This window comes from Gymnoscopelus microlampas (assembly GCF_963454915.1).
Source record: "Gymnoscopelus microlampas genome assembly, chromosome: 13".
Lineage (NCBI taxonomy): Eukaryota > Metazoa > Chordata > Actinopteri > Myctophiformes > Myctophidae > Gymnoscopelus > Gymnoscopelus microlampas.
In genome coordinates this window covers 6,221,654-6,245,987 of record NC_139950.1, presented here as the reverse complement: position 1 = coordinate 6,245,987, position 24,334 = coordinate 6,221,654, and the positions used below count along the sequence as shown (strand labels likewise).

At 41.4% G+C, this 24,334-nt stretch overlaps 6 protein-coding genes across 6 annotated transcripts in view; 2 read left to right on the top strand and 4 right to left on the bottom strand.

Annotated features, from left to right (window-relative positions):
• Positions 1 to 19,770, bottom strand: part of LOC311058363 (uncharacterized protein) — a gene marked incomplete at both ends in the record, with an annotated part of 195,684 nt that extends 175,914 nt beyond the window's left edge. Inside the window, one exon of the mRNA XM_084075800.1 lies at positions 19,249 to 19,770. Coding sequence (XP_083931926.1) covers positions 19,249 to 19,770 — 522 coding nt within the window. The remainder of the gene's footprint in view (positions 1 to 19,248) is intronic.
• On the top strand, positions 1,238 to 6,316 carry LOC311058351 (C-C chemokine receptor type 8-like). Its single transcript, XM_084075770.1, has 3 exons — positions 1,238 to 1,454; positions 3,064 to 3,129; positions 3,567 to 6,316. The coding sequence occupies exons 1-3, from the start codon at positions 1,405 to 1,407 to the stop codon at positions 4,702 to 4,704; spliced, it is 1,254 nt and encodes a 417-aa protein (XP_083931896.1). The 5' UTR covers positions 1,238 to 1,404; the 3' UTR covers positions 4,705 to 6,316.
• Positions 9,776 to 14,709, top strand: LOC311058379 (histone H2A-like). Its single transcript, XM_084075816.1, has 2 exons — positions 9,776 to 11,105; positions 14,455 to 14,709. Exons 1-2 carry the CDS (start codon positions 10,874 to 10,876, stop codon positions 14,604 to 14,606), a joined length of 384 nt encoding a protein of 127 aa, XP_083931942.1. The 5' UTR covers positions 9,776 to 10,873; the 3' UTR covers positions 14,607 to 14,709.
• Positions 15,721 to 16,126, bottom strand: LOC311058407 (histone H2B-like; the record flags this gene model as incomplete). The annotated part of the gene is made up of 1 exon (XM_084075844.1): positions 15,721 to 16,126. The coding sequence occupies one exon, from the start codon at positions 16,124 to 16,126 to the stop codon at positions 15,752 to 15,754; it is 375 nt and encodes a 124-aa protein (XP_083931970.1). The 3' UTR covers positions 15,721 to 15,751.
• On the bottom strand, positions 17,186 to 17,497 carry LOC311058416 (histone H4; the record flags this gene model as incomplete). The annotated part of the gene is made up of 1 exon (XM_084075853.1): positions 17,186 to 17,497. One exon carries the CDS (start codon positions 17,495 to 17,497, stop codon positions 17,186 to 17,188), a length of 312 nt encoding a protein of 103 aa, XP_083931979.1.
• Positions 19,771 to 23,644: 3,874 nt separating the features above from the next.
• Positions 23,645 to 24,055, bottom strand: LOC311058376 (histone H3.2; the record flags this gene model as incomplete). The annotated part of the gene is made up of 1 exon (XM_084075813.1): positions 23,645 to 24,055. The coding sequence occupies one exon, from the start codon at positions 24,053 to 24,055 to the stop codon at positions 23,645 to 23,647; it is 411 nt and encodes a 136-aa protein (XP_083931939.1).
• Between the last annotated feature and the right edge of the window lie 279 nt (positions 24,056 to 24,334).

The following is a 24,334-nucleotide window of genomic DNA, read 5'->3' as shown; positions in this document are numbered from 1 at the left end:
ACACCTAGAAACCATTATTTATTGTATTGTGTCCCTGTTTAGTTGCCATAAGAGCAGTGGTGGAAAGTAACTAAGAACATTTACTCAAGTACCACTTAAGCACAATTATGAGGTATTCTTTACTTTAATTTAATATTTAAAAACTTTAGTCCAATTAAGCCCTTAATTAACCGATCTACAAGCGCATAACCGCGTGTCACGATGTGACACACGTGAGCTTGTAGATCGGCTACCTTTGTACTGTAAGTACTCAAGTAAAATTCTGAATACAGGACCTTCACTTGTTACAGAGTATTTATCTTTCTTTTACTTAAGTAAAATATCAGAGTACCTTTTCCACCACTACTGCCTAAGAGAAACAAACTAAATCACTGCAGTTGCTACGGGGATATGGCTCAGATTTTCCAAGTTTTCAAGTTTCCAAAAATAAATCAACATGGAACATGCACACTTGCAAAACATTTGTGCTGCTGGGAGTAAATCCCCTAGATAAAAGACATTCATACACAAAATGTCTGCTCCCACACACATTTTCTTTGCTTCATTAATCAACCTTTCAGGAACGTTGCTTAATAAAGCAGAGAAAATAACCTGCAGGAGTACTTTTTTGTTGTTGTATGAAAGTACTTTCAACCATGACATTTTATGTACAGTAATAGTACAACACTGCATGCAGCAGCAACAGAATAAATATAAAATATTTGTACTCAATTTCTTCTTCTTTTAAATATTTGCTCAATTTATTAACTTTCAAGTATTTTTTACTCATTAACAACTTTTAAGTATTCTTACAGATTTTAACTCAAATTGTAGATTGGTCACTTTAGTGTGTGTGTGTGTGTGTGTGTGTGTGTGTGTGTGTGTGTGTGTGTGTGTGTGTGTGTGTGTGTGTGTGTGTGTGTGTGTGTGTGTGTGTGTGTGTGTGTGTGTGTGTGTGTGTGTGTCTTTCTCTGTTATAAGGCAAGGGCAAGGCTACAGTTACTCCACTGAGTCTTTCTCTGTTATTAAGGCAAGGGCAAGGCTACAGTTACTCCACTGTTCTCTGAAAAAGTTAGAATGCATGTCAACATGTCATTTAGACAAGTTAAGTACCCTATGTATGTGAAGGCATGCAGACAGCGACCCATTGTCGCTCCTCACCCCCTGCGTTGAGGCATATTAGAGGATGCACATTGGAAAGGAGAAATCCGGACAGAGATCTAGTTGTTGTCTGTTTGGATTGGAACGCTGGAATGATTCGTGACAGCAGGAAACTCTTCTGAATACCAGGACAAGAAGGATGCAAAGTCTTTGCATGATTTCGCTGAAAGTTGGCCATGAATACTTTTTTCTAGCTTTCTAACTGGATGAGCCATATAGAAGATCTGATTTTTTTACCTGGTATCTGGAAACAGGCAATCAATAATGGACGACGTCACCATAATATCAACAGCATTTATCAACAGCACTGTCAGGTGAGCCTTATTACATAAGACTTAAAGGGACTGTCATAAGACCTTTAAGAACCATGTTGGAATGGACAGAATCGGAAATAAGTGTTTCATTACACTTTATGTGTATGCAGCCTGGGTTGAAGTTAGCCTATATTGCGTTGGAACTGTAGGCTGTTTGTTCTACCCAAATAAACATCAAATTAAATTAAATGAAATCAATAAAGGACAGCCTATTAAGTATAGAGTGAGAGTAGTATAATTGCTTTGTTTTGTTACATTTAGCTACATTCAGCCTGTTTTTTTAATTTATTTGAATGTTTTACTTCATTCAATGCACGTTATCTATTATTCTCTTAGCCCTGGTCCAGAGCGTTAGTGAGTTCTCTCTAACGCCCTGCCAGCAGGCGCTCGGCTCTGGTCATAGACAAAGAATTCCACTGCCCTGCGAGGGCTCCAGCTGTAGTAAAAATAAACAAAACCACTTCGCTTCTCACCGAAACAAAGGTTGTTTTGTGTTGTTGAAAGTCTATTCTTGGAGGTGGGAAGCCTCTCAGCACCCCACCTTCTCTGTAAAAATCACTTTTTGGCCATAAAAGAAAATGTTTCACCGGAAGGAAAAATCTGGTCAATAGAAAAAATCCATTGACCAGATCTGTAGAGGGCGCAGTGGAGCAACCATATTTTTCAGACAGGCAGACAGACAGACAGACAGACAGACAGACACACACACGCACGGCGGCCACACACAAATGTGTGTGGGAGTATACATTTTGCGTATGAATGTTTTTATCTAGGGGATTTTCTCCCAGCAGCACAAATGTTTTGCAAGTGTGCATGTTCCATGTTGATTTATTTTTGGAAACTTGGAAAATCTGAGCCATATCCCCGTAGCAACTGCATGCAGTGATTTAGTTTGTTTCTCTTAGGCAGTAGTGGTGGAAAAAGTACTCTGTTTTACTTAAGTAAAAGAAAAAGAAATACTCTGTAACAAGTGAAGGTCCTGTATTCAGAATTTTACTTGAGTACTTACAGTACAAACGTAGCCGATCTACAAGCTCACATGTGTCACACGCACGCACGCACGCACACACACGCACGCACGCACACACGCACACACACACACACACACACACACACACACACACACACACACACACACACACACACACACACACACACACACTATAATGCAAAAGAATAGAAATATAATGCAAAGCATTACGACTTGAACTGTACTTCCCTGTGCTTATCTCTTTGCAAACTTATAATAAAGTATTCAATCAATCAAAACTCAACAGCTTAGATGCAAGTCACCTCACCTTTGTAATTAAATTAATGAATTAATTCTCTTTTGGACTGCTTACATTTGTTTAAACATGTAGGCCTGCATTTAAAGTAAATATATGCACATTAATACATGAAAATGTATTAATAATATCGGTCTATTTCTGATAGAAAATGCACAATTTTCAGAGAGAGAGAGAGAGAGAGAGAGAGAGAGAGAGAATATAGAGCTTTAACTTTCTTATAATTATAGTTTTTGTTTTAATTCAAGGAATATCACTTACAACACATTGCAGGTATCATTTGTCTTCTGAAAGTACTCATGTGATTTTTGAATATCTTCCAGATTGACGACTGCAGCCACAACCATCCCTGGTGTCAGTGATATTTCATCACACATTGACACACATGGGTAAGACTATGTACTGTATGTCTGTAACATGATTTGTACTGTACGGGTAAAGTTATGACAGTGACATACATCATCTTTATGGGTTTGCGCTGCAACATCATTATTTATAATTTATGGGGTGTGTAAGGACAATTTTGCAGAAACTTATGTCACAATCCTTCACATTTCCTACACAGCTATACTGTCTTAGGCTAGCCTGATTATCAGACTGAAGCTTGAAGCTTCAGTCCACTCAGAGAGTGGGCAGGGTCTATGGTCTGGAACCAGGCTAGTCTTAGGCTACAGTAAATTGGTTTATTTCAGAAACAGACCTAATATACTGTAGGCCTACTGAAGCCTTTCATTAAAATTCCTAACATTTAACAAAAATGCATCTCCCACTGAAGTCTTTCATTATAAAAAATGCATCTAATCCCTACTCTTTTTGAATCCTTTAGTGGAGACATCTCTGTAGACCCCACTGACTACTACGACTACTATGAAGATTACCCTGATGGAGACTTTGGGAGATGTGAATATGGACGTCATGATTCATACTTTCTCCCAGTGCTCTATTCTCTGTTCTTCATCGTGGGTCTTCCAGGGATTGTGCTGGTCCTCTGGGTCATCATATTTATGGAGAAGCTCCGCACCATGACTGATGTGTGCCTCCTCAACCTGGCCCTTGCTGACCTTCTCCTTGTATGCTCCCTTCCCTTCCTAGCCTACCAAGCCCGTGACCAGTGGCTGTTTGGGGATGCTATGTGCAAGGTGGTCCTAGGTGCTTACCACATTGGCTTTTACTGTGGGATCTTTTTCATCACCCTGATGAGCGCTGATCGCTACCTGGCTATAGTGCACGCCGTTTACGCACTGAGAACACGAACACGCTCCGTTGGAATGGCTGTAGCTGCTGTTATATGGGTTGCTGGAGTTCTCGTCTCTTTTCCAGATGTAGGTTTTCTTCAGGTACAAGAGGCCCCAAGGTCAACTAATGAAACAGTTTTGTTCTGCGCTCCCTTATACACCGGACATCATGAGAATGGCACCGCGACACACAACAGGCACTTCTGGAGCATCTTCGGCCTTTTCAAAATGAATATTCTTGGCTTACTGGTTCCGATGGCCATCATGGGTTTCTGCTACTCACGCATCGTTAGGAGGCTCCTGTCCAGCCAATCATCCACGGAACAGGCCATCCTCTCCAGCCAATCATCAACGGAACAGACGATCCCCTCGAACCAATCATCCACGGAACAGGCCATCCGCATGGTTGCCGTTGTTGTAGTCATGTTTTTCTGCTGCTGGGTGCCATATAATGTCGCTTCGTTCTTTAAAGCTTTGGAATTACTTCACGTCTATACAGAATGTGAGAGCAGCAAGGCGATTAGATTGGCTTTACAAGTCACAGAGGCCGTCGCGTACTCTCACAGCTGTCTCAACCCCATCCTGTATGTTTTTGTGGAGAAGAAGTTCAGGAAGCACCTCCAGAAGCTGATGTGTCGGGTTATGAAGACCCTCATCTTTCAGGACAGAGTCACAGGGTCTGTTTGTTCACAAACCAACAGTTTGAATGAAACGTTCACTGTTTTGTGAAGTGACAGTTGTGGAATTATTTGGGGGATGATAGTAAGCATTGCTATTATAGAGTGTTTGTTCAGTAACAGGGGTCTCCCAATTCTCCAGCATTTTAGTAAACAGAAAACACATTTTCAGTGCAGGATACCAATTTGATTCAATCAGGAGATATAATTCATACAAGATAAACAAGTCAAATTGGAAGTGATGGGGCAGGAAAACAATTGGAACTGTAACGCAATAAAACGGAATCTTATGCATGATTTTTGCGGGGTTCTCTCTCCTGATTGGATGAAACTGATGGATGGAACAGCACCAGATACTTTAACCCTCTCTCTCTCTCACTGAGTACTATGCAAAGTGCAATAATATGGTATATAGTACCATTTTTACAAAGTCTTTTTAGAGTCAGATGGAGTCTGCATGTGTGTTGAACATTAAGGACACTGCAACAAGCCCCAAGGACACTGGCACACTTCAAAACTTTTACATTCACACAGTTTATAACAGATGTTTCTAAGCTATAGGAGTAACAACCACGCACACAATACCTTCAAGCACCTTAACCATTTAACCCAATTTTAGAATCCATTTCACTGTTTTTGTTTATTCTGATTATTATTATTATTATCATGATTATTGTTATTGTTATTATTTGGCATTATTAGTTGTATTAGTTTCATAGATTATTGGTTTATTACCATATCACACCCATACTAGCTGCCCTTCATTGACTGCCTGCATGTGAGCTCCAGGAGTGATTTTAAAATGTTACTTATTACTTATAAAGCCCTGCATGGATTGGCCCCTACTTATATCTCTGATATGCTGTCCCCTCCTAAGTCTGAGCGCATTCTTAGATCCTCAAATAAGGCCCTGCCTGAGGTCCTTAATAGCCTACTCACCTAGTAGTGAGTGCAGCTAAGGTTAGCACCATCCGTGCCTCTGTTTAAGTCACTTCTGAAAACCTACCTCTACACTAAGTGTTTTTCCTAATTGTTTTTATATGACTGCATACACTGTAATCTTGTTTTTCTAATTTCATGTTTTGCTTTGCGTCTGTTGTTTTTAATCTTTCTCTGTGCAGCACTTTGGAACTTTGTTTGGAAAGGTGCTAAATACAAATAAAATGCATTATTATCATTATTAGATTATTATTTGGGCATGCCTCTCCAGGCCTAATTGATTGCCAGAGCCACAGTGCCAGAGAACAATGCCATGCCATGGAAGAATCTGTTTATATGCACATATGCACAAGTAAACATGCATGAAAGCTAAAACTTCAAGTTGTTGTGAGGACAATGTGTTATTTGTGCCTGCGTACAACCTAAAGGCTCGGTGCATCAGTGGGTTTTGTGGGTTTGTTTGGAGGAATTGAGTCGAGCCGACAAACGCCATTACACCAATACTTAGATAACATATTCTCAAGGTCTCTATACTAGGCACCCTCCGCAATGCACTACATAGCTTTGCTGATCTATCAACAAGCTAACATCACGTCACAACACGTTGTGAGCTTGTAGATCTGTTTTTTTTGCTGAATGTTAGCCCCAGAATAGATATGCTAGGGTTCAAGTGGTGAAATATGACAAAAAAACTGTTCACTTGCTTGATTTTGTTTTACCTTGTTGTATAGGGCCTATATTTTGATTGTATTATTATTATTATTATTATTATTATTATTACTTATGGTGCTACAGTGAACCATAACAAAATAGATTTTTACTCTTATGGACCTGTACACAAGATATAACGATACATAATTCCTATTTAGCATGGCCTAGAATAGTGTATAATAGAGTATAGGGCATAGTAGAGTATATATTTACATTGAGATTTTTTTTAAATGATGGCTTGTCTGTATTACCTGTGCTGCTCTGCAACAGAACAGCGGGGTGCAGATAGCGCCACTGACCTTGGTGCCGGCGCTGTCCGTGGTTCTAAAAGGGTCAGCATCACTAAGATAATCACGAACAAGCACATCTACCGGTATATGTATTTCTTTATTTGGATCCCAGTTGTCACCAAGTTAGCAGCTACAGTGGGGTACACCCTAAGGCTGCTGCACAACTATTAATATTGAGATCACGATTATTCATCATGATTATTCACTGAGTTTTGGACTGCTTGGACTGCTCACTGCTTTCACATTCATGTTGTGCTACTGTACATTCCTGCTAATGTAGGTTTGAATCAAAATAAAATGGGTCCTTCATATACCAAAAGCAACACTAAATGAAATCAACAGAGCAATGCTTTCACTTTTACATCTTCCTGCTAATAAACACATCTTTGCAGACTTAAACACTGTTTTAATTCACTCCAGTGAGTCTTTCACTCCATTCATTGTACCTGGATGTGAATAAAACTGCTTAACCTCACTAGTTGATATAGACAATCTACAAGCTCACAATGTGTCACACATTTTAAATATCAATAATTGGACGATCATGTTTAATTGTGGGAAGCCAAAATCGTGATCCTGATTAAAAGTTGATCAATTGTTCAGCCTTGGAGCTAGGTAGACACCCAAGATAACAAGACATCACATGTAACAAAGCTCGTAGGCTTCTACTGACGCTGGGCTTCCAACAGAACGATAAAGAGTCAAGCTTTTGGCTGTAAAAGTAAACCATCAACTAGTTATTTTGGAATATATGATTGAATCTAGCCCACGGGGAAGTCGTTTAGCTGCTCAACTAAGTGACTCAGTGCAGTCTTGTGATGTTAAGTAGAGTTGCCAAAAACTGTACTTTTAGTAAATGTTTTGTAAATAACTTAAGTAGAAGCAGTAGCCTATTATGGTCTATTATGATCTAACATTTATATTATTTTATATTTGATCATCTCCTACTTTGTTTTCAGGATTATACAACTTGTCCCTCTATTAATGCTTTTTAATACACTTTTTTATGTTAGTGATTGCATTTTTTTAATGTCTTGTCTGTGTTTACATACATGTTGGAGAATGATATTTTGTTCCCATATACACTTGAGTGTGTCTAATATGGACATCAGATTAGCAGCCATGGCCTCAAGGTCTGGCACAGCAGCCTGTGTGACAGCTTTTAACCCCAGGTAACCGAGTTCATGAACACAGCCTGTCTGTCTGACAGACAGATCAACACAATGTGATGTGTTGTGAGCTTGTAGATTGGCTGTTTTCAAATAGCCGATACAGTATTATATGGTTGAAGTGGTTAAACTGATTTTGATGCTATACAACATAATTTCGCTGGGGACCCCCTGGAACCTCCTCAAGGACCCCTGTGAGAACCAATGATTTATGTTACTACTTTATGTTACTACTTTATGTTTATGTTTTTTATGTCTCTTTTACTTCTAGAGCACAGCATGTCCTTTCAGAGGTCCATACTGACATTGATAAAGTGAGTGAAGGACCACACATGGGACAACTGAATTGAAACTTAAAATACATAGAGCTTAATTCTGTTCAAACTGAAGACCTTGTAGACCCTCTGGTGTACTCCAGGGTTACAATGAAAAGATTACTTACATAAAACATTTCACTTCAATGCAGTATCAACTTTTAAATGAACCAACTAATGGATATCTTTTTTTTTTTTTTACCTGTGGTATTTGCCTTTCTTGATCTATATTCTGCCAGGAAAGTCTGCCTTCCCAAACATGAAAATAAACAAACCTTTGCACACAGATCCAGTCCAGACAACAATACACCAAATCTGCCAGCATTCGAGCAAAAGGTTATGGATTCTTATCATGGTGCTGGTAGGAAGTGTGCTTATTTTGCTGATAAAGTTGACCCTGGAGTTAACTCTACTTCAACTCAACACGTACCTCACAAGAGACAGATTCCAACAGCACACCCGTATCATAAGTCTCCTTTAGGAGTGGTTGGTTTGCTTGTGCTTGGTACTTGCAATTTGGTCGCTGTCTGTCTGTCTCTTCAGTCTCGTCTGTCTGTCTGTCTGTCTCTTCGGTCTCGTCTGGCTGTCTGTCTGTCTTGTTCGCCTGTCTGTCTGTCTGTCTGTCTATCTGTCTCAAATACACGTGGAATGCAGGCAGGTGTGCGTACAGTGTAATTGGGCTGATTGGTTTCAGGTCCAGACATGAAGCAGTAACCTTGCGTCACAAGGCCTTCCACACGGCAGAAAGTCAGCAGTTCAGTGTGGGTGTGGTCTCTTCCTTTGGGCTCCAGCAGCTGTGTTTATTTGTTCTAGATTGTCTTTTTTAGATATTCCACTACATGTGCTCTGCTCTGACCCCCTGGTATGCTGGCCTATAGTTGTCTACAAATATTTAGTCAGAAAAGTCTAGTTGCATTGTTGCATTGTTTATTCAATGGTTATTTAATGATATATTTTTAAAATAAGTAAACTGACTTTTCTGAGAGTGCAACCTACATACAGTACATTTTCTCAGTGCAATTTACCATTACACAGTCCATAATGCACTAATATCATGTAAAGTAAAAATGTAAATCGATCAAATGGAAATCAATCTGTCCAATTTTATGGACCTCTGATGGTCCTTTCAATAGTAAGTCTTTACACAATGATTTGAATGTACTGTATACAGATGTGCAAGCAGGCTGCGACCTCTAGTGGTAGAGTAGTGAAGAACATTTTATTGTCACAGTCTGAAAATAAATAGCAGTATTATATTAAATTCGTATGTCATCTTGCAGGAATGATAGTTGGCAGGGAGTAACATAAACGTCCACACAATCAAATCAGGTGTTAGATTATTATTAGTGAGTTCTCTCTAGTCTCAACGGTATGCCACACACGTTAACATTTGTTATCTTCTATTTATCTGCCATGGCCTCTTTTTTTCTCTTCTCCATGCACCTTATGTATATTTTACACTACTCATATTAGGACTATTTTACATATCCTAGGCTATATCTGAGCAATTTCCTCGGTTCCCGGCGTCAACTAGCCAACACCCCTTTTCTAGTATTTCACCCATTTTCGCTTTTTAAAAAAATACATAAAATAAACACATGTAAAACTGTAATGTGACAAATATCTATTTGATTCACTGCTACTTCAACTGTGTTCACTAGCCATAACGGCAAAATATGCAAGAACAATAAATTGATAGTAAATGGTATTTTGTTACAGGAGATACATGTGCCATTTAACTGTGCATGCAATAGACACCACATAATGAAATGAACTGTAATCTTTAGAATTGGCTAATATTACCCTTACCGTTTCATGTCTAGAGCTGGGAATCATTTCTCTTCAAACAATGTATTTGGGGGCTAGTTTTTTGGGGAGGTACCATACGTCACTCACTGATACAGATTGGAGGGGAACTCTTACAAATACAAACCTATGTTAGTGTAGTCACAGTGAAGCTGCTGTAATACCGTAGCTAGGGTAGGGTTAGGGTTAGCTAAATAGAGTTGCCAGCAAACTTCAAATGCATTGTTGCATGACATGGGGAGCATGAAACACATTTCTACTTGAGTGACACAATAAAACATGACAGAAGGATAAATGTACTGGTGCATTAGAAGAGGGATAATAAGTATGTATTCATGTAAAGTTCATCTCTTCTTAGTAATTAAATAATGAACACTCAACTCAATTCACAACATATTGATGTGGTAAAACATTAAGTATCAGCTTCTCAAACAGGACAATTATTAATCTAAAATGTCACAAGCTACTCTAAAGTTTCAGTAAAATGTGTTAATCATTACAATTTGACCCTATTCACACAGCCATTCATTTATTTATATAATTTAAATTATCCTTAATTATTGTTGCCTATGCTACTTATTCTTTACTATGTAGATGTACTTTTTATTTAGCTTGACCAGAAATTCTGAGATTGTTATTAAAGTAGCACTATTATAGAGATACCAGGTCTAATGTGTGCCATCTGCTATCCTAGTTACTTTGTAATACTAGAAACTGGATAAACTAGTAATGCAAACGACATACTCTGAGACGAAGTCATTCTCTGATTGGTCTCTGGTCAGGAACCTCCTTCTCTGGGAGGAACCGTTCACGCCACTAGTAGTAGTGATTGGAGGGGAACTCATACACACTCACCCCGCGCTCTCATTCATATTAATGATTGGTGGGGCGCTCACAGACAGTACTGAGTTGTTGAAGATATAAAATGCACTGTCACTGTTCCCCAGCACGCTTCTTCGTAGTTTAACGCTAGAAATAAACAAAGCCAAATCATGAGTGGAAGAGGTAAGACCGGAGGAAAGTCCAGGGCGAAGGCTAAGACCCGCTCATCCCGTGCCGGGCTCCAGTTCCCCGTGGGTCGTGTCCACAGGCTGCTGCGTAAAGGCAGCTATGCTCAGAGAGTCGGTGCCGGCGCCCCGGTCTATCTGGCGGCTGTTCTCGAATATCTGACCGCTGAGATCCTGGAGCTGGCTGGAAACGCTGCCCGCGACAATAAGAAAACTCGTATCATAGCTAGGCAGATACCGGGAATAATCGTTCACTTCCGGATAAAAGCGCCAAAATTGGTACACATACTCCTTGGGTAGTACTGTTTTGATAAAACCCGTTAGCCACCTGAAAATTCAAGATGGCGGCCATTTTTCAAGATGGCCGCCATTGAATATACAGTAATATTACATTTCCCAACAAAATCACATAGATACAAGCGCCAAAATTGGCAAACATACTCCTTGGGTATTGCTCTTTTGATAAAAAACAAAGATTTTAAGATGGTGGCCATTTTTCAAGATGGCCACCATTGAATATACAGTAATTCGCAGTAATTTCACAATAAAATGTCATAGATATGCACCAAAATTGGCACACACACTCTTTGGGTATTGCTCTTTTGATGAAACCTGTTACCCATGTAAAAATTCAAGATGGCAGCCATTTTTCAAGATGACCACCATTGTACAGTAGGCTATATACAGTCAAATCACATTTAGAAGTAAAATAGCTTAGAAGCAAGCACCAAAATTGGCTCATATACCATTCTTTTAATAACATATTAGCAGCCACCTAAAAATTCAAGATGGTGGCCCTTTTTCAAGATGGCTGCCATTTAATATACAGTATTGCTACATTTTGCAGTAAAATCACATAGATTAGCGCTGAGAGACTAGCGGATCTTGCAAGTGTAGATTACAAGTAGTAATAGCGCCCTGGGATCACCCTTCGTCTAGTCTCTACCCTTCGACCTGTTTGGCTTGGGTAACCCTGCCAGGAGTACAAGACTCCTGCCGACATAGTTCTAGGGGTCATGGAGACATGCAAACTGCCCCACCACGATAAGGTGATGATCCCATTGAGGCAGGTTTTTTTTTTTGTCTTTTCTTTATTTATTCTTTTTTCATTGTTTTTTATTGTTTTTTTATAGACAGTAGGCCTATACTTATTCGCTTGACCAAATTGTCTGTTTGTACGCTTATTGTCTTGCTGCCTGGATGAGGAAGACACTTCTAAACCTTGCATCTGCAGCTGCACTGTGCCGTGCAGGTCAGACCAAATCTGTAGCATTTGCATCGACCGCAGCACTCCGACTTGCATCCACACTTGGTCAGCTGCTTGCAACTCTCTGCAATGGGTGGGAGCTCTGTCCAAAATATCTGCCACAGATCTCCATTCTTCTTCCAGCCCCAGTTGGCAGGATCCTCTGTTTCTGGTTGACTTATTGTTGACTGACTCCAGATACAGCCCGCCTGGTAGGCAGCACGCTTTACATGCTCCTTCAGCGCTGATCGGGTTGGAGGAATGGCTTCATATGGTCTCTGCTTCCGAGCAAACATGTCCAACCTTGCATCATCAACACCTTCAGCTGCGCTTGATCTGTCATACATCATGAGCGAACTCTCTCTCCTCCGTCCTGATACTCCTGGACCTGTCTGCAGCGTTCGACACAGTGAACCATCAGATCCTCCTCTCCACCCTTAAGGGGATGGGTGTCTCAGGCTCTGCACTCTCCCTGTTTGCATCCTACCTGACGGGTCGCTCCTACCAGGTGATGCTGAGAGGGTCTGTATCAGAACCACACAGACTCACTACTGGGGTTCCCCAAGGCTCGGTTCTGGGTCCTCTTCTTTTCTCTCTCTACACTACATCTCTTGGTGCTGTCATCCACTCCCATGGCCTTTCCTACCACTGCTATGCCGATGACACCCAGCTGATCCTCTCATTCCCCCCCTCTGACACACAAGTGGAGGCACGCATTGCTGCTTGTCTGGCTGACATCTCGGAGTGGATGTCGACGCACCACCTGAAGCTCAACCTGGACAAGACCGAGCTGATGTTCCGGGGAAGGGCTGTCCGCACCGAGACATGGCCATCACCATTGTTAATGCTGTGGTGACGTCAACTCGGACTGCGAAGAATCTGGGTGTGACCCTGGACGATCAACTGTCGTTCTCGGCAAACATCGCATCAGTGACACGGTCCTGCAGATTCCTCCTCTACAACATCAGGAGGATTCGCCCCTTCCTCACGGAGAAGGCAGCCCAGGTGCTCATCCAGGCTCTTGTCATCTCCCGCCTGGACTACTGCAACTCCCTCCTGGCTGGTGCTCCGGCATCTGCCATCAGACCTCTGGAGCTTGTTCAGAAAGCTGCAGCTCGTCTGGTGTTCAACCACCCCAAGTTCTCCCACACAACTATCCTTCTCCGATCTCTACACTGGCTCCCCGTAGCAGCTCGGATCCAGTTTAAAACCCTGGTGCTAGCCTATAATAGGGCAGTGAAAGGAACAGTTCCTTCTTACTTCCGGGCTATGGTCGATGCCTACACCCCTGCCCGACCACTTCGGTCTGCCACCTCGGGGCGACTGATTGCCTCGTCACTCAAGGGTCCTTCTGGTCGATCGACACGGTCACAACTTTTTTCTGTTCTGGCCCCACAGTGGTGGAATGAACTTCCCACTGATGTCAGGACAGCGGAGTCACTGCCCATCTTTCGCCGCAGGCTGAAAACACTACCCTTCCTCTTTGTCTTGTACAAGAAAATGCTACACATAATAGACTTATAACATAGCATGATCCCCTAATTTAGCAGAAGATTAGGATTCCGAGGCTGATATATGGTACAAGGAAGCCAGTGAGTCAGTCCATGGGTCCGGATTCAGATTCTACATAGTGAAAAATGTATGATTTGACACCAAGATTACTCAAATAGGACATATTTTGGTGATTTTATTCAGAAATGCATTATTAGTGTATATTCAATGGCGGCCACCTTGCAAAATGGCCGCCATCTTGAATTTTTAGGTGGCTGCTAAAAGGTTATTAAAAGAATGGTATATGAGCCAATTTTGGTGCTTGCTTCTAAGCTATTTTACTTCTAAATGTGATTTGACTGTATATAGCCTACTGTACAATGGTGGCCATCTTGAAAAATGGCTGCCATCTTGAATTTTTACATGGGTAACAGGTTTCATCAAAAGAGCAATACCCAAAGAGTGTGTGTGCCAATTTTGGTGCATATCTATGACATTTTATTGTGAAATTACTGCGAATTACTGTATATTCAATGGTGGCATCTTGAAAAATGGCCACCATCTTAAAATCTTTGTTTTTTATCAAAAGAGCAATACCCAAGGAGTATGTTTGCCAAATTTGGCGCTTGTATCTATGTGATTTTGTTGGGAAATGTAATATTACTCTATATTCAATGGCGGCCATCTTGAAAAATGGCCGCCATCTTGAATTTTCAGGTGGCTAACGGGTTTTATCAAAACAGTACTACCCAAGGAGTATGTGTACCAATTTTGGCACTTTTATCCGGAAGTGAACGATTCGCCTGTTTTTCGCCTGTTATCTGCCTAGCTATCATTCCCCGTCACCTGCAGTTGGCCGTCCGCAACGACGAGGAGCTAAACAAACTGCTGGGTGGAGTGACTATCGCTCAGGGCGGTGTGCTGCCCAACATCCAGGCTGTTCTGCTCCCCAAGAAGACCGAGAAAGCTGCCAAGAAATAAATCCCCTTCATTCGACTGAACAAACCCCACAAAGGCTCTTTTAAGAGCCACCCACTGTTTCAACATGGAGTCAGTTCTAATGAGAAAAAGAAAAACGTATATATGCTAAATTGTCAGCAGACTTCTGATACTGTATGACATGTAGAAATAATGCATGACATGACGCACGGACAATTGTTATGGTGAATAGCTAGGTATGTGAAGACTCCAATTCACTATTGTTCCCGTCCAAAACTGGTTCATGCAAACATACTAGCTGTAGTACACAACCTTCGTAGACGTATTTATGATTCTGACATTTTCAATCTACCAGAGTTGTAGGGTTCACGCCCCATGGAGACATGGACTTTCTGCACTATGCCTGCCCCAAATGTTAAGTTGTTAACTGTCTCTACGCGGTAGTAGTTCAATGGAATAATCCATATATTTCATTAGTTTTAATGTCGTCTGTGGCCGAACGCCATTTTTTCACCCTAGTTTACTTCCTGTTTACATTTAGTGTAATTCAGGGTTTCACCGGTTGCGCCCCGTCACTACCACCCATTGGGAACTTCCGACAGAATCGGCCACAGACGGCATCAAAACATTTCTTTATTGAAAGATATGGATTATTACATTATACTACTACCGCGTGGAGACAGTTAACATTTGGGGCTTGGGGGTAAGCATCTTTATTTTCAATTTGTACACGTTTGGAGTATCTGCGGGGCATAGTGCAGAAAGTCCATGGGGCGTGAACCCTACAACTCTCGTAGATTGAAATCGTCAGAATCATAAATACGTCTACGATGGTTGTATACTATACAGCTACAAACATGCAATGTCGCCTGCCTATTTCAAATCAAACATAAAATCCTAGATTCTATTCTGCTGCCACTTATGATACATTAAACACCGTGTAGGCCGTCACTTCATCTTAATCACAAGACTAAATATAGAGTAAATTGTAGATGCCATGTTTCATTACACTCCCCGTCCCTTACTCACCATGTCCCTAATGCACATTGTAGGTCATAATCATCACATATTCGATTAGTCAATATGAGAATATAGTCGACATTTGCCTAGTATTCGGATTAACTCTCACTTGAAAATGTGGGTGGTCCTTAAAAGGACCTTTGTGTTTACGTAGCGGACTAAGCGGTTTACTTGGCGCTGGTGTATTTGGTGACAGCCTTGGTGCCCTCAGACACGGCGTGCTTGGCCAGCTCACCGGGGAGCAGCAGGCGGACGGCGGTCTGAATCTCCCTGGATGAGATGGTGCGGCGCTTGTTGTAGTTAGCCAGTTTGGAGGCTTCACCGGCGATGCGCTCAAAGATGTCGTTGACAAAGGAGTTCATGATGCCCATGGCCTTCGAAGAGATACCAGTGTCAGGGTGGACCTGCTTCATGACCTTATAGATGTAGATGGCATAGCTCTCCTTCCTAGACTTTCTCCTTTTCTTACCGCCCTTGGTGGCGGTCTTGGTGACGGCTTTCTTGGAGCCCTTCTTGGGCGCTGGCTTGGCGGGTTCAGGCATGGTTCTTTCTCAAAGGATTGAAAGAAGTGTTGAAGCGGTGGCGTCGCACCAGTATTTATTCCAGGCCAATGCAAATGAAGTGTGCGACTCCCAGCACATGATTGGTGCCACTGCTTATGTGACCCACAGAGGGAGGTGTCTTACACTGTCTTTGTTTCGGCATAATGCTTTCCCGCCTGCATCATCCATTTGGCCCGCTAAAATGTCTATTTGCTCTGTTTTTTATTTGATTACTTATAGGCATTTTAACACGAGACAAGAGCCATACTGATGTTATGTCTATATAATTGAAAATCCCTATAAATATATATATTTTTAAATGTAGACTACGGATAAAAATAAACATTTAGGGTAAATGTATATTTTAATTGGAATTAATAGTTCTAATCCACGCTCCAAATTCAATCCAGTTGTAACACACTTTCTATCGATGCATAAAAATGTATCCATGTCCCTGACCAGTTGTACCACACAAAGGGTAAGGGTTTTGAATTGATCATGTTCATTATAGCTGGGATGAGTTAGGTCTTTGACCTCAAATACATACCTTTAGAACTCGATAATTTTACAGCATTGAAATAAACAGTCTCATATGGGCTAGCCGCGGTAAGGACTCCTTATCACCCAGGCAACCTGGGTTCTACTCTCGGTGACTCCGGTGAGGGAACACAACGTATTCCAAACTGAATCAGGGAGTATGCCATGGTGCTGTGCTGGCAAGTGTGATTTTAAATCGTTATAGTTAACAGTTTATAGTAAACACGGTCAAGCACAGAAGCACGGTCAAATAAGTCACTCTGTAGACTAGACATAGAAAATACTGGACGAATTGACCATGGTTTGCCGATCTTAATCCCGACTATATAAAGAGTTTTATAACAATTAAATTCGTGTTATGTTACTTATCCGCCTGGAATGTAGTATGTAGCTTGCTAGAAGACTTTCAAGCAGTTAATTATTTGGATTGCTCACATTTCAATAATGGAATCAACTCTGTAGAGAAAGTGTGGGCGGCTCTTAAAAGAGCCTTTGGGTTGTTGGTTGAAGTCAGTCAGTCATTTATCCACCGAAGCCGTACAGAGTGCGTCCTTGTCTCTTCAGAGCATAGACAACATCCATGGCGGTCACGGTCTTTCTCTTGGCGTGTTCGGTGTAGGTGACGGCGTCACGGATCACGTTCTCAAGGAAAACCTTGAGGACACCACGGGTCTCCTCGTAGATCAGACCGGAGATACGTTTTACACCGCCACGGCGAGCCAGACGGCGGATGGCGGGCTTTGTGATTCCCTGGATGTTATCACGAAGCACTTTGCGATGGCGCTTGGCGCCTCCCTTTCCAAGACCTTTTCCTCCCTTCCCTCGACCAGACATTTTTGATGTACTTGTGTAAGTCCGTAGAACAGAAGTACCTTCTATGGCCGAAGCCATGCTTATATATCTGTGCTCTGAGGACGTATAGGAAGACAGGCAGCCTGCTCAGCACTGGGCGTTACCTAAAAAGCTGCAGCCCCACCCCCTTTATTCTGTGTTCTGCGTGACAATGGCCTCTCCAACGGTTATATGTTGGGCATGGTTATAAATGGTTATAAAGCTGAGTGGAAGCAATCAACTATTCCCACGTATCTGGCAGATAGTATGTACTTGTACAGTGACTTTTTAAGAATACCTTATTATAAATAAAAACACTCACAACATTCACATAATCACAGCCATGACATGAGTAGGTTCACAGTCACACAAAAAAAACACTCTCCAGACTTCAACATAAATAGTGAAAAAGATACATAATAAACAGTAATAGAGAAAAGTCATATAATTTATACTATTTGCTCATGACAAATAAATGTTACAAGTAGGCCTAGAATAATATCTATCTCTCTCTCTATCTGTCTGTCTGTCTGTCTGTCTGTCTCTCTGTCTATCTATCTACACTGTTGTTTTATTTTAAAATAACGGTTAAAACGGAATCCATGTTGACTGCAAAAGTTATATCTGATGATTATATGTTTATAAAACATCATATGATACTGTTTAAACTTTGTGGTGCTATTCTTATCCCTGCTATTCTTATCATAACCTGTAAGTTGATTGTATGACATTCTGTATAGTAGTGTGTATCTGTCTGTCTCTTGTATGTCATCATGATTTGTGTGCATGGGGATCTCATCTTAAACAAACTCAGTGCTTAATGAGTCTCCCAGTTTAGTAGACCTTGTATTGTGAATTTGTACTTCCATGTACTGATGTTCTCATGTCTTACTAAATGAAGTACATCAATCAATCAATCCCTTATAAAATAGAACATTTATTTCAATGGGACGAACATGGATAATCTATTCTAGATGTTAATTTTCACTGAGCTCTAGAATATTTCAAATGCATCACCTGGGGCTGAAGCCCTTAAATCAATAAGACATTTAGAAAGTCCCACTTAAAACAATGTACTCTCTCTCTCTCTCTCTCTCTCTCTCTCTCTCTCTCTCTCTCTATATATATATATATCTATATCTATATCTATATCTATATATATAGTTGCTTTCATCCCTCCCCCTTGTCTTTTGTAATGGCTTCTAGGTAGGGGGTTATATTATAACAGCATGGCTTTCTGAGTTTGTCCTTACCCTTCACACCTGCAAGTAACCTAACCTAGAAGTGTTTTTTTTTGTAAAACATGTCCATTTTGTTTTTTTTCCTCTCCAGCTTTTTTATATTTATTAATTGATCTGAGAGACATATGTTTTTCAAATCATTTATTTAGGGGTCTATGTATGTAAATAAATGTAGATGTATACTATGCATTGCTGTAGCAAACATTATGGGGGGGGGTCATTTCAGAGGAAAGCCTCAAGCCTTTAAAAAAATAGTGATGGTGGAGACAGGAACTTGCAGGAGACTGGGTAGACACAGCTAAACATGTTACCAATGGTTTATAGTCGTGAAAAAGAGGAAATACAAACTCTTATAAAAAGTTGTGGTTGGCTCTTAAAAGAGCCTTTTTGTGGATAAAGCTGGGATGGGTTTATAACAGTTTACTTCTTTTTGGGAGCTGCCTTCTTTGTTGCCTTGGGTTTGGCAACCTTCTTGGCTGGGGCTTTCTTGGCTGCTGCGGGCTTCTTGGCTACTTTCTTGGGGCTCTTGGCTGCTTTATTCGGGCTTTTAGCTGCTACCTTCTTGGCGGCAGGCTTCTTGGCTTTCTTCGGCGATTTCTTAGCGGCTACGGGCTTCTTTGCTGCCACCTTCTTCTTTGGCTTTTTAGCCGCGGCGGGTTTCTTGGCAACAGCAGGCTTCTTTGCTTTGACAGCTTTCTTAACAGCAGGCTTCTTCGCTTTTACTGCTACAACTTTCTTGTTCATCTTGAAAGAGCCAGATGCGCCGGTACCTTTGGTCTGAACCAGAGTGCCTTTTGCTACCAGGCTCTTGACGGCGATCTTGACGCGGGCCTTGTTCTTCTCCACATCGTAGCCGCCGGCAACAAGAGCTTTCTTGACCGCAGCCAGGGATACACCGCTCCGTTCCTTGGAGGCGGACACGGCCTTGACGACAAGCTCAGCGACGCTGGGGCCGGTCTTCTTGGGTCGGGGAGCTGCCTTCTTCTTGGCGGCCTTGGCCGGAGCCGGAGCTGGAGCTGGTGCGACTTCTGCCATGATTCTATCAAATTCGGGTAGTAGCTTGTATCGTCGACTCGGTACGTTAGACTAGACTGGTGTAGAACACACTGAAGGGGCCGGACTTAAACACAACATGAGAACCATGTAGAGTCATCACACACAGAGCCCCTCTTCTCTAGGTGGCTTAATGTGCCACTTGTGTTTTCTCCTCGACAAAAAACAACATATTATAGACGACTGTGTATATTATGAAATACAAAAAAGGGCACACCTTCTGGCACACAAGTGCCTTTTTGTCATGGACATTATTTGAGACGCGAAGCATGCTCTCGTTTTGTATTGAAATGCTCAACATCTGACTCTTCCAGGGACAAAACACAACTCCTCCATCATTTTTCTTCTAAAACGATGTTAAACTATGTTACATTAACACCAACCCTCTTAATCCTCTTAGCAGACATACCCGACGACAGGATAACATAAACTTTATTCTTGTTTTATCATCTGTTTAATTATAAATAGAAGGTTTTCTGGCCTTAGTAAACACACTCAAGTTGATGGCAGCGACTCCCATTGACAGCAATTGAATGGTGGAAATCTTCATTTGTGGACGAATAATTCTAATATAAAAATCTGATCAAACTAAAGTAAGCAAAATAAAGCTTATTGTTATTAAGGTATTTTTTACTTCACTGGTATTTGCAACTTTCTGTACTTTTACTTCTACTCCACTACATCTCAGTCAGAGGCAAATATTGTAGCCTACTTTTACTCGATTATTTGACAACTTTACTTTGTAGATTTTGATTATTATTACAAAACCACTTGCCTTAAATACATTTCGGCCATTTGAAAATAGCCCATCTAAATGGTAAATGGTAAATGGTGCATTTATATAGCGCATTTATATAGCGCTTCTATCCGAAGCGCTCACAATGCTTCACCATGGGACATTGTGAACTTGTAGATTTGCTATTTTAAAAAGATTTTCATACATTTGAAAACTTGTGAAATGGGGACATTCTGCATAATGAGTACTTTATAGACCCATTAACAGACGACGTCACACTGGTTGCAAGCGTCATACTGGTTGCAAATGAAACCCATTCTGTCAGGTCTTGTTAGGGCGCACAGCACTAGCCAACACACGAGAGGGGGTTGGGGTGATACGAGCGCACCCCGTAACAACAGGTTCAGAATTGATTGCATGAAACAATCACCTGTGCATTCAGTCTCAATGTTGGTAAACAAATAATTGGTCTATACTTGTGGTACTTAAAGTACATTTTGATGCCAATACTTTTGTACTTTTACTCAAGTAAATTTAGAATTCCAGACTTTTTAACAGAGTATTTCTACATTGCAGTATTAATACTTTTACTTAAGTAAAACAGTATTTTTTTCTTCTTTTTCCACCACTGGCTGTCTGTACCTTGCTTAAGGAGACATGCAGCAGGTATACAAGCCAGCACGTACCCGTCACATTTTAAAACATCATGATACAATTTATCCTGCTTTATGATTAATACATCATTGCGTTCTGTATGACAACAGTGGGACTGCCATAGCAAATATGTCCATCCCCATATCAATTAGGCCTATACCTTTATAGAAGCATGGGACAGAACTGTACAGCAAATATATCACAAGTTAAAGGTAGGGTAAGTGATATTTTTGTGTTAAAACAATTTTGTTAAAAGGTTAAAGCACTATATTCTGATAGTAATCATTGCTATAGAGTGTTTGTTCAGTAACAGGAGTCTCCCCGTCTCTCCAGCTCTTTAATAAACAGAAAATAAATTTTCTGGTAGGTGTCAAAATCTCAGCCAATCAGGAGAAAGTACCCATTTTTAAGCTTCATTTTTAAAGTGTTCCAATTCCAATTTTGCCTGCTCATTTCTGAAACGAAAATGCATTTTTCTGTTTTATAAAGAGCTGGAGAGACAAGGAGACTCCTTTTACTGAACAAACACTATATAGCAATGAGTACTATCAGAATATAGAGCTATTTAACACCTATTTTAACCAAAGAAAATCACTTACCCTAACTGTTGCTGTAAGTTATTTTCTTTGGTATAAAGCTACCTGGCTGGGAGCAAATATGTATTACTCATATATTTGAATTGACACATCGTCTGATTTTGATTGAATACTTTATTAACAGTTTGCAAATAGCACAGTGGTACAATTTTTACAATGATGCTAAAAGGATAACACAAAAAGCCATAAAGGGGCTTGTTTTATGATACAAGACATTTCTGGTGTTGGGCTTAGATTACTTTTCTAACTTAATGTAACTTTAAATGCAGACTCAGAAAAATAAATCAAAAAAAGCCTTATTATTACCTATAACTACAGATCACTCTCTGATCAAAGTACACAAAACAAGAGAGAGAGTGGTAAAGCGAGAGAATGCGTGTGTGTGTGTGTGTGTGTGTGTGTGTGTGTGTGTGGTTATCTGTAGGTGTCTTGATATTTGTACTTTTTTTAGAGGGGCACGGTGGCTCAGTTGGTAGCGCTGTCGCCTCACAGCTAGAAGGTCCTGGGTTCAATTCCCGCCGGGGACGCTGTGGGCGCTGGGGGCGTGTTCTCTCCTCCGCGTCATCAGTGCCCATACCCAAGGTGGGGTTGGCGAAAGGGCCTTTCTGTGTGGAGTTTGCATGTTCTCCCCGTGTCTCCTTAATACCCTCACAAAAACATGCAGTAATCCTGGTCACTATACTGCCTCCCCCTGGTCAGCCAGGGCGCCTGATGGAGGGGAAAGGAACTGGTTGGAATAACGTGTTCCTTCCACGTGCTACGTCTAACCAGGGAACCTCCCCCCTGTCGGGTGATAAGAAGCGGCCTGCTTGCTCCTCATGCATTGAAGGAGGCATGAGCTTCAGCTTGGGCTCTCCCTAGGCTGGCAGAGGGAGAGTAGCGCCCAGGATTACATAGGCAATTGGCACTGGGTGAAAAAATAAGATAAAAATTATAGAGATATTTGTACTTTTGCAATTCCACATCCAATAATGTTAATGCGTCCTTACATTCGGGTGTTCTCTCCATTCTGTTGCATTTTGTTGCATCAACACCCTTACAGAGGAAGAGCGACCCAGATGAGCAACTCGATCATTCTGTAGTCTACAAAATAAATGAACAATGGTTCTACAGACAACTATATTCCCTTTGTATCATATAAATGTAACAGGGTAATGCATGTGTGACGGGGATAAAAATCCCCAAGGATTGTTTTATTTTAATTTTGAATGAAGAAATAATGGTGTGAATACGGTGTTTTCTGCTGTTGCAGACAAAATGTCTGGTCATTGTCATATGCCTGTTAATTAGACCGGTGACCGGCCTACTCAGGAACAATGCCAGTTGCATCAGATTTGCATCATGCCCCCACCTGCAATGACCGTTGGCAGAATACCTGAACAGACAGGACAGACGGGTAGTCTGTCCGTTTCCCTATGCCTATGCAGATGTCGTAACCCCATTATAACTCAATTGAGAATGTTATACTCATTGAAAACACACATCCATGGTCCTGGTGACTTGACTTTATTTTTCATAAAATGTTTGAATTGGGTAGAGAAAAATAAATAAATATATATAGCAGTCACCAGAACCAGGGGAAATGTATCCATCATTAGCATTATTTTGTGTTTACTAAGGGCTAGAGATGGAGACCCCCGTCACTGATCAAATAGCCCATTATGGTCATTCCATATTTACCTTTTGAAGGTAATAAAAACATAGACTTATTATTAATGTATATACTAGGTCTATTATCACTTCTATTATTTCAATCATAACGTTATGGCCGATATGACTACGACAGTTTACACATTATGTGGAATTCTTTTAAATAAACAAGTGGGTGGCTCTTAAAAGAGCCGTTTTGGGTTTTTACAGAGATTTAGGTTTAAGCACGTTCTCCACGGATACGACGGGCCAGCTGGATGTCTTTAGGCATGATGGTCACCCTCTTAGCATGGATGGCGCACAGGTTTGTGTCTTCAAACAGACCGACCAGATAGGCCTCGGCTGACTCCTGGAGAGCCATGACAGCGGAGCTCTGGAAGCGCAGATCGGTCTTGAAGTCCTGGGCGATCTCCCTCACCAGGCGCTGGAAGGGCAGCTTGCGGATCAGCAGCTCGGTAGATTTCTGGTAACGACGGATCTCCCTCAGAGCCACTGTACCGGGACGGTAACGGTGAGGCTTCTTCACTCCACCGGTGGCCGGCGCGCTCTTGCGAGCTGCCTTGGTCGCGAGCTGCTTCCTGGGGGCTTTGCCGCCAGTGGACTTGCGAGCAGTCTGCTTAGTTCTTGCCATGTCTCTTTAGGTTCTAAACTTTCTGCAAATTTAGTATTAGAGTTGTGTCACACATGGCGCAAACTGCAGCTATTTATTTCAGCGGCTCTGAGACGCCGTCATCCTCTGATTGGTCTCTGGTCAGGAACCTCCTTCTCTGGGAGGAATCGTTCACGCCACTAGTAGTGATTGGAGGGGACTCATGCACACTCACCCCGCGCTCTCATTCATATTTATGATTGGTGGGGCGCTCACAGACAGTACTAAGTTAAAGATATAAAATGCTTCGTGTCACTGTCC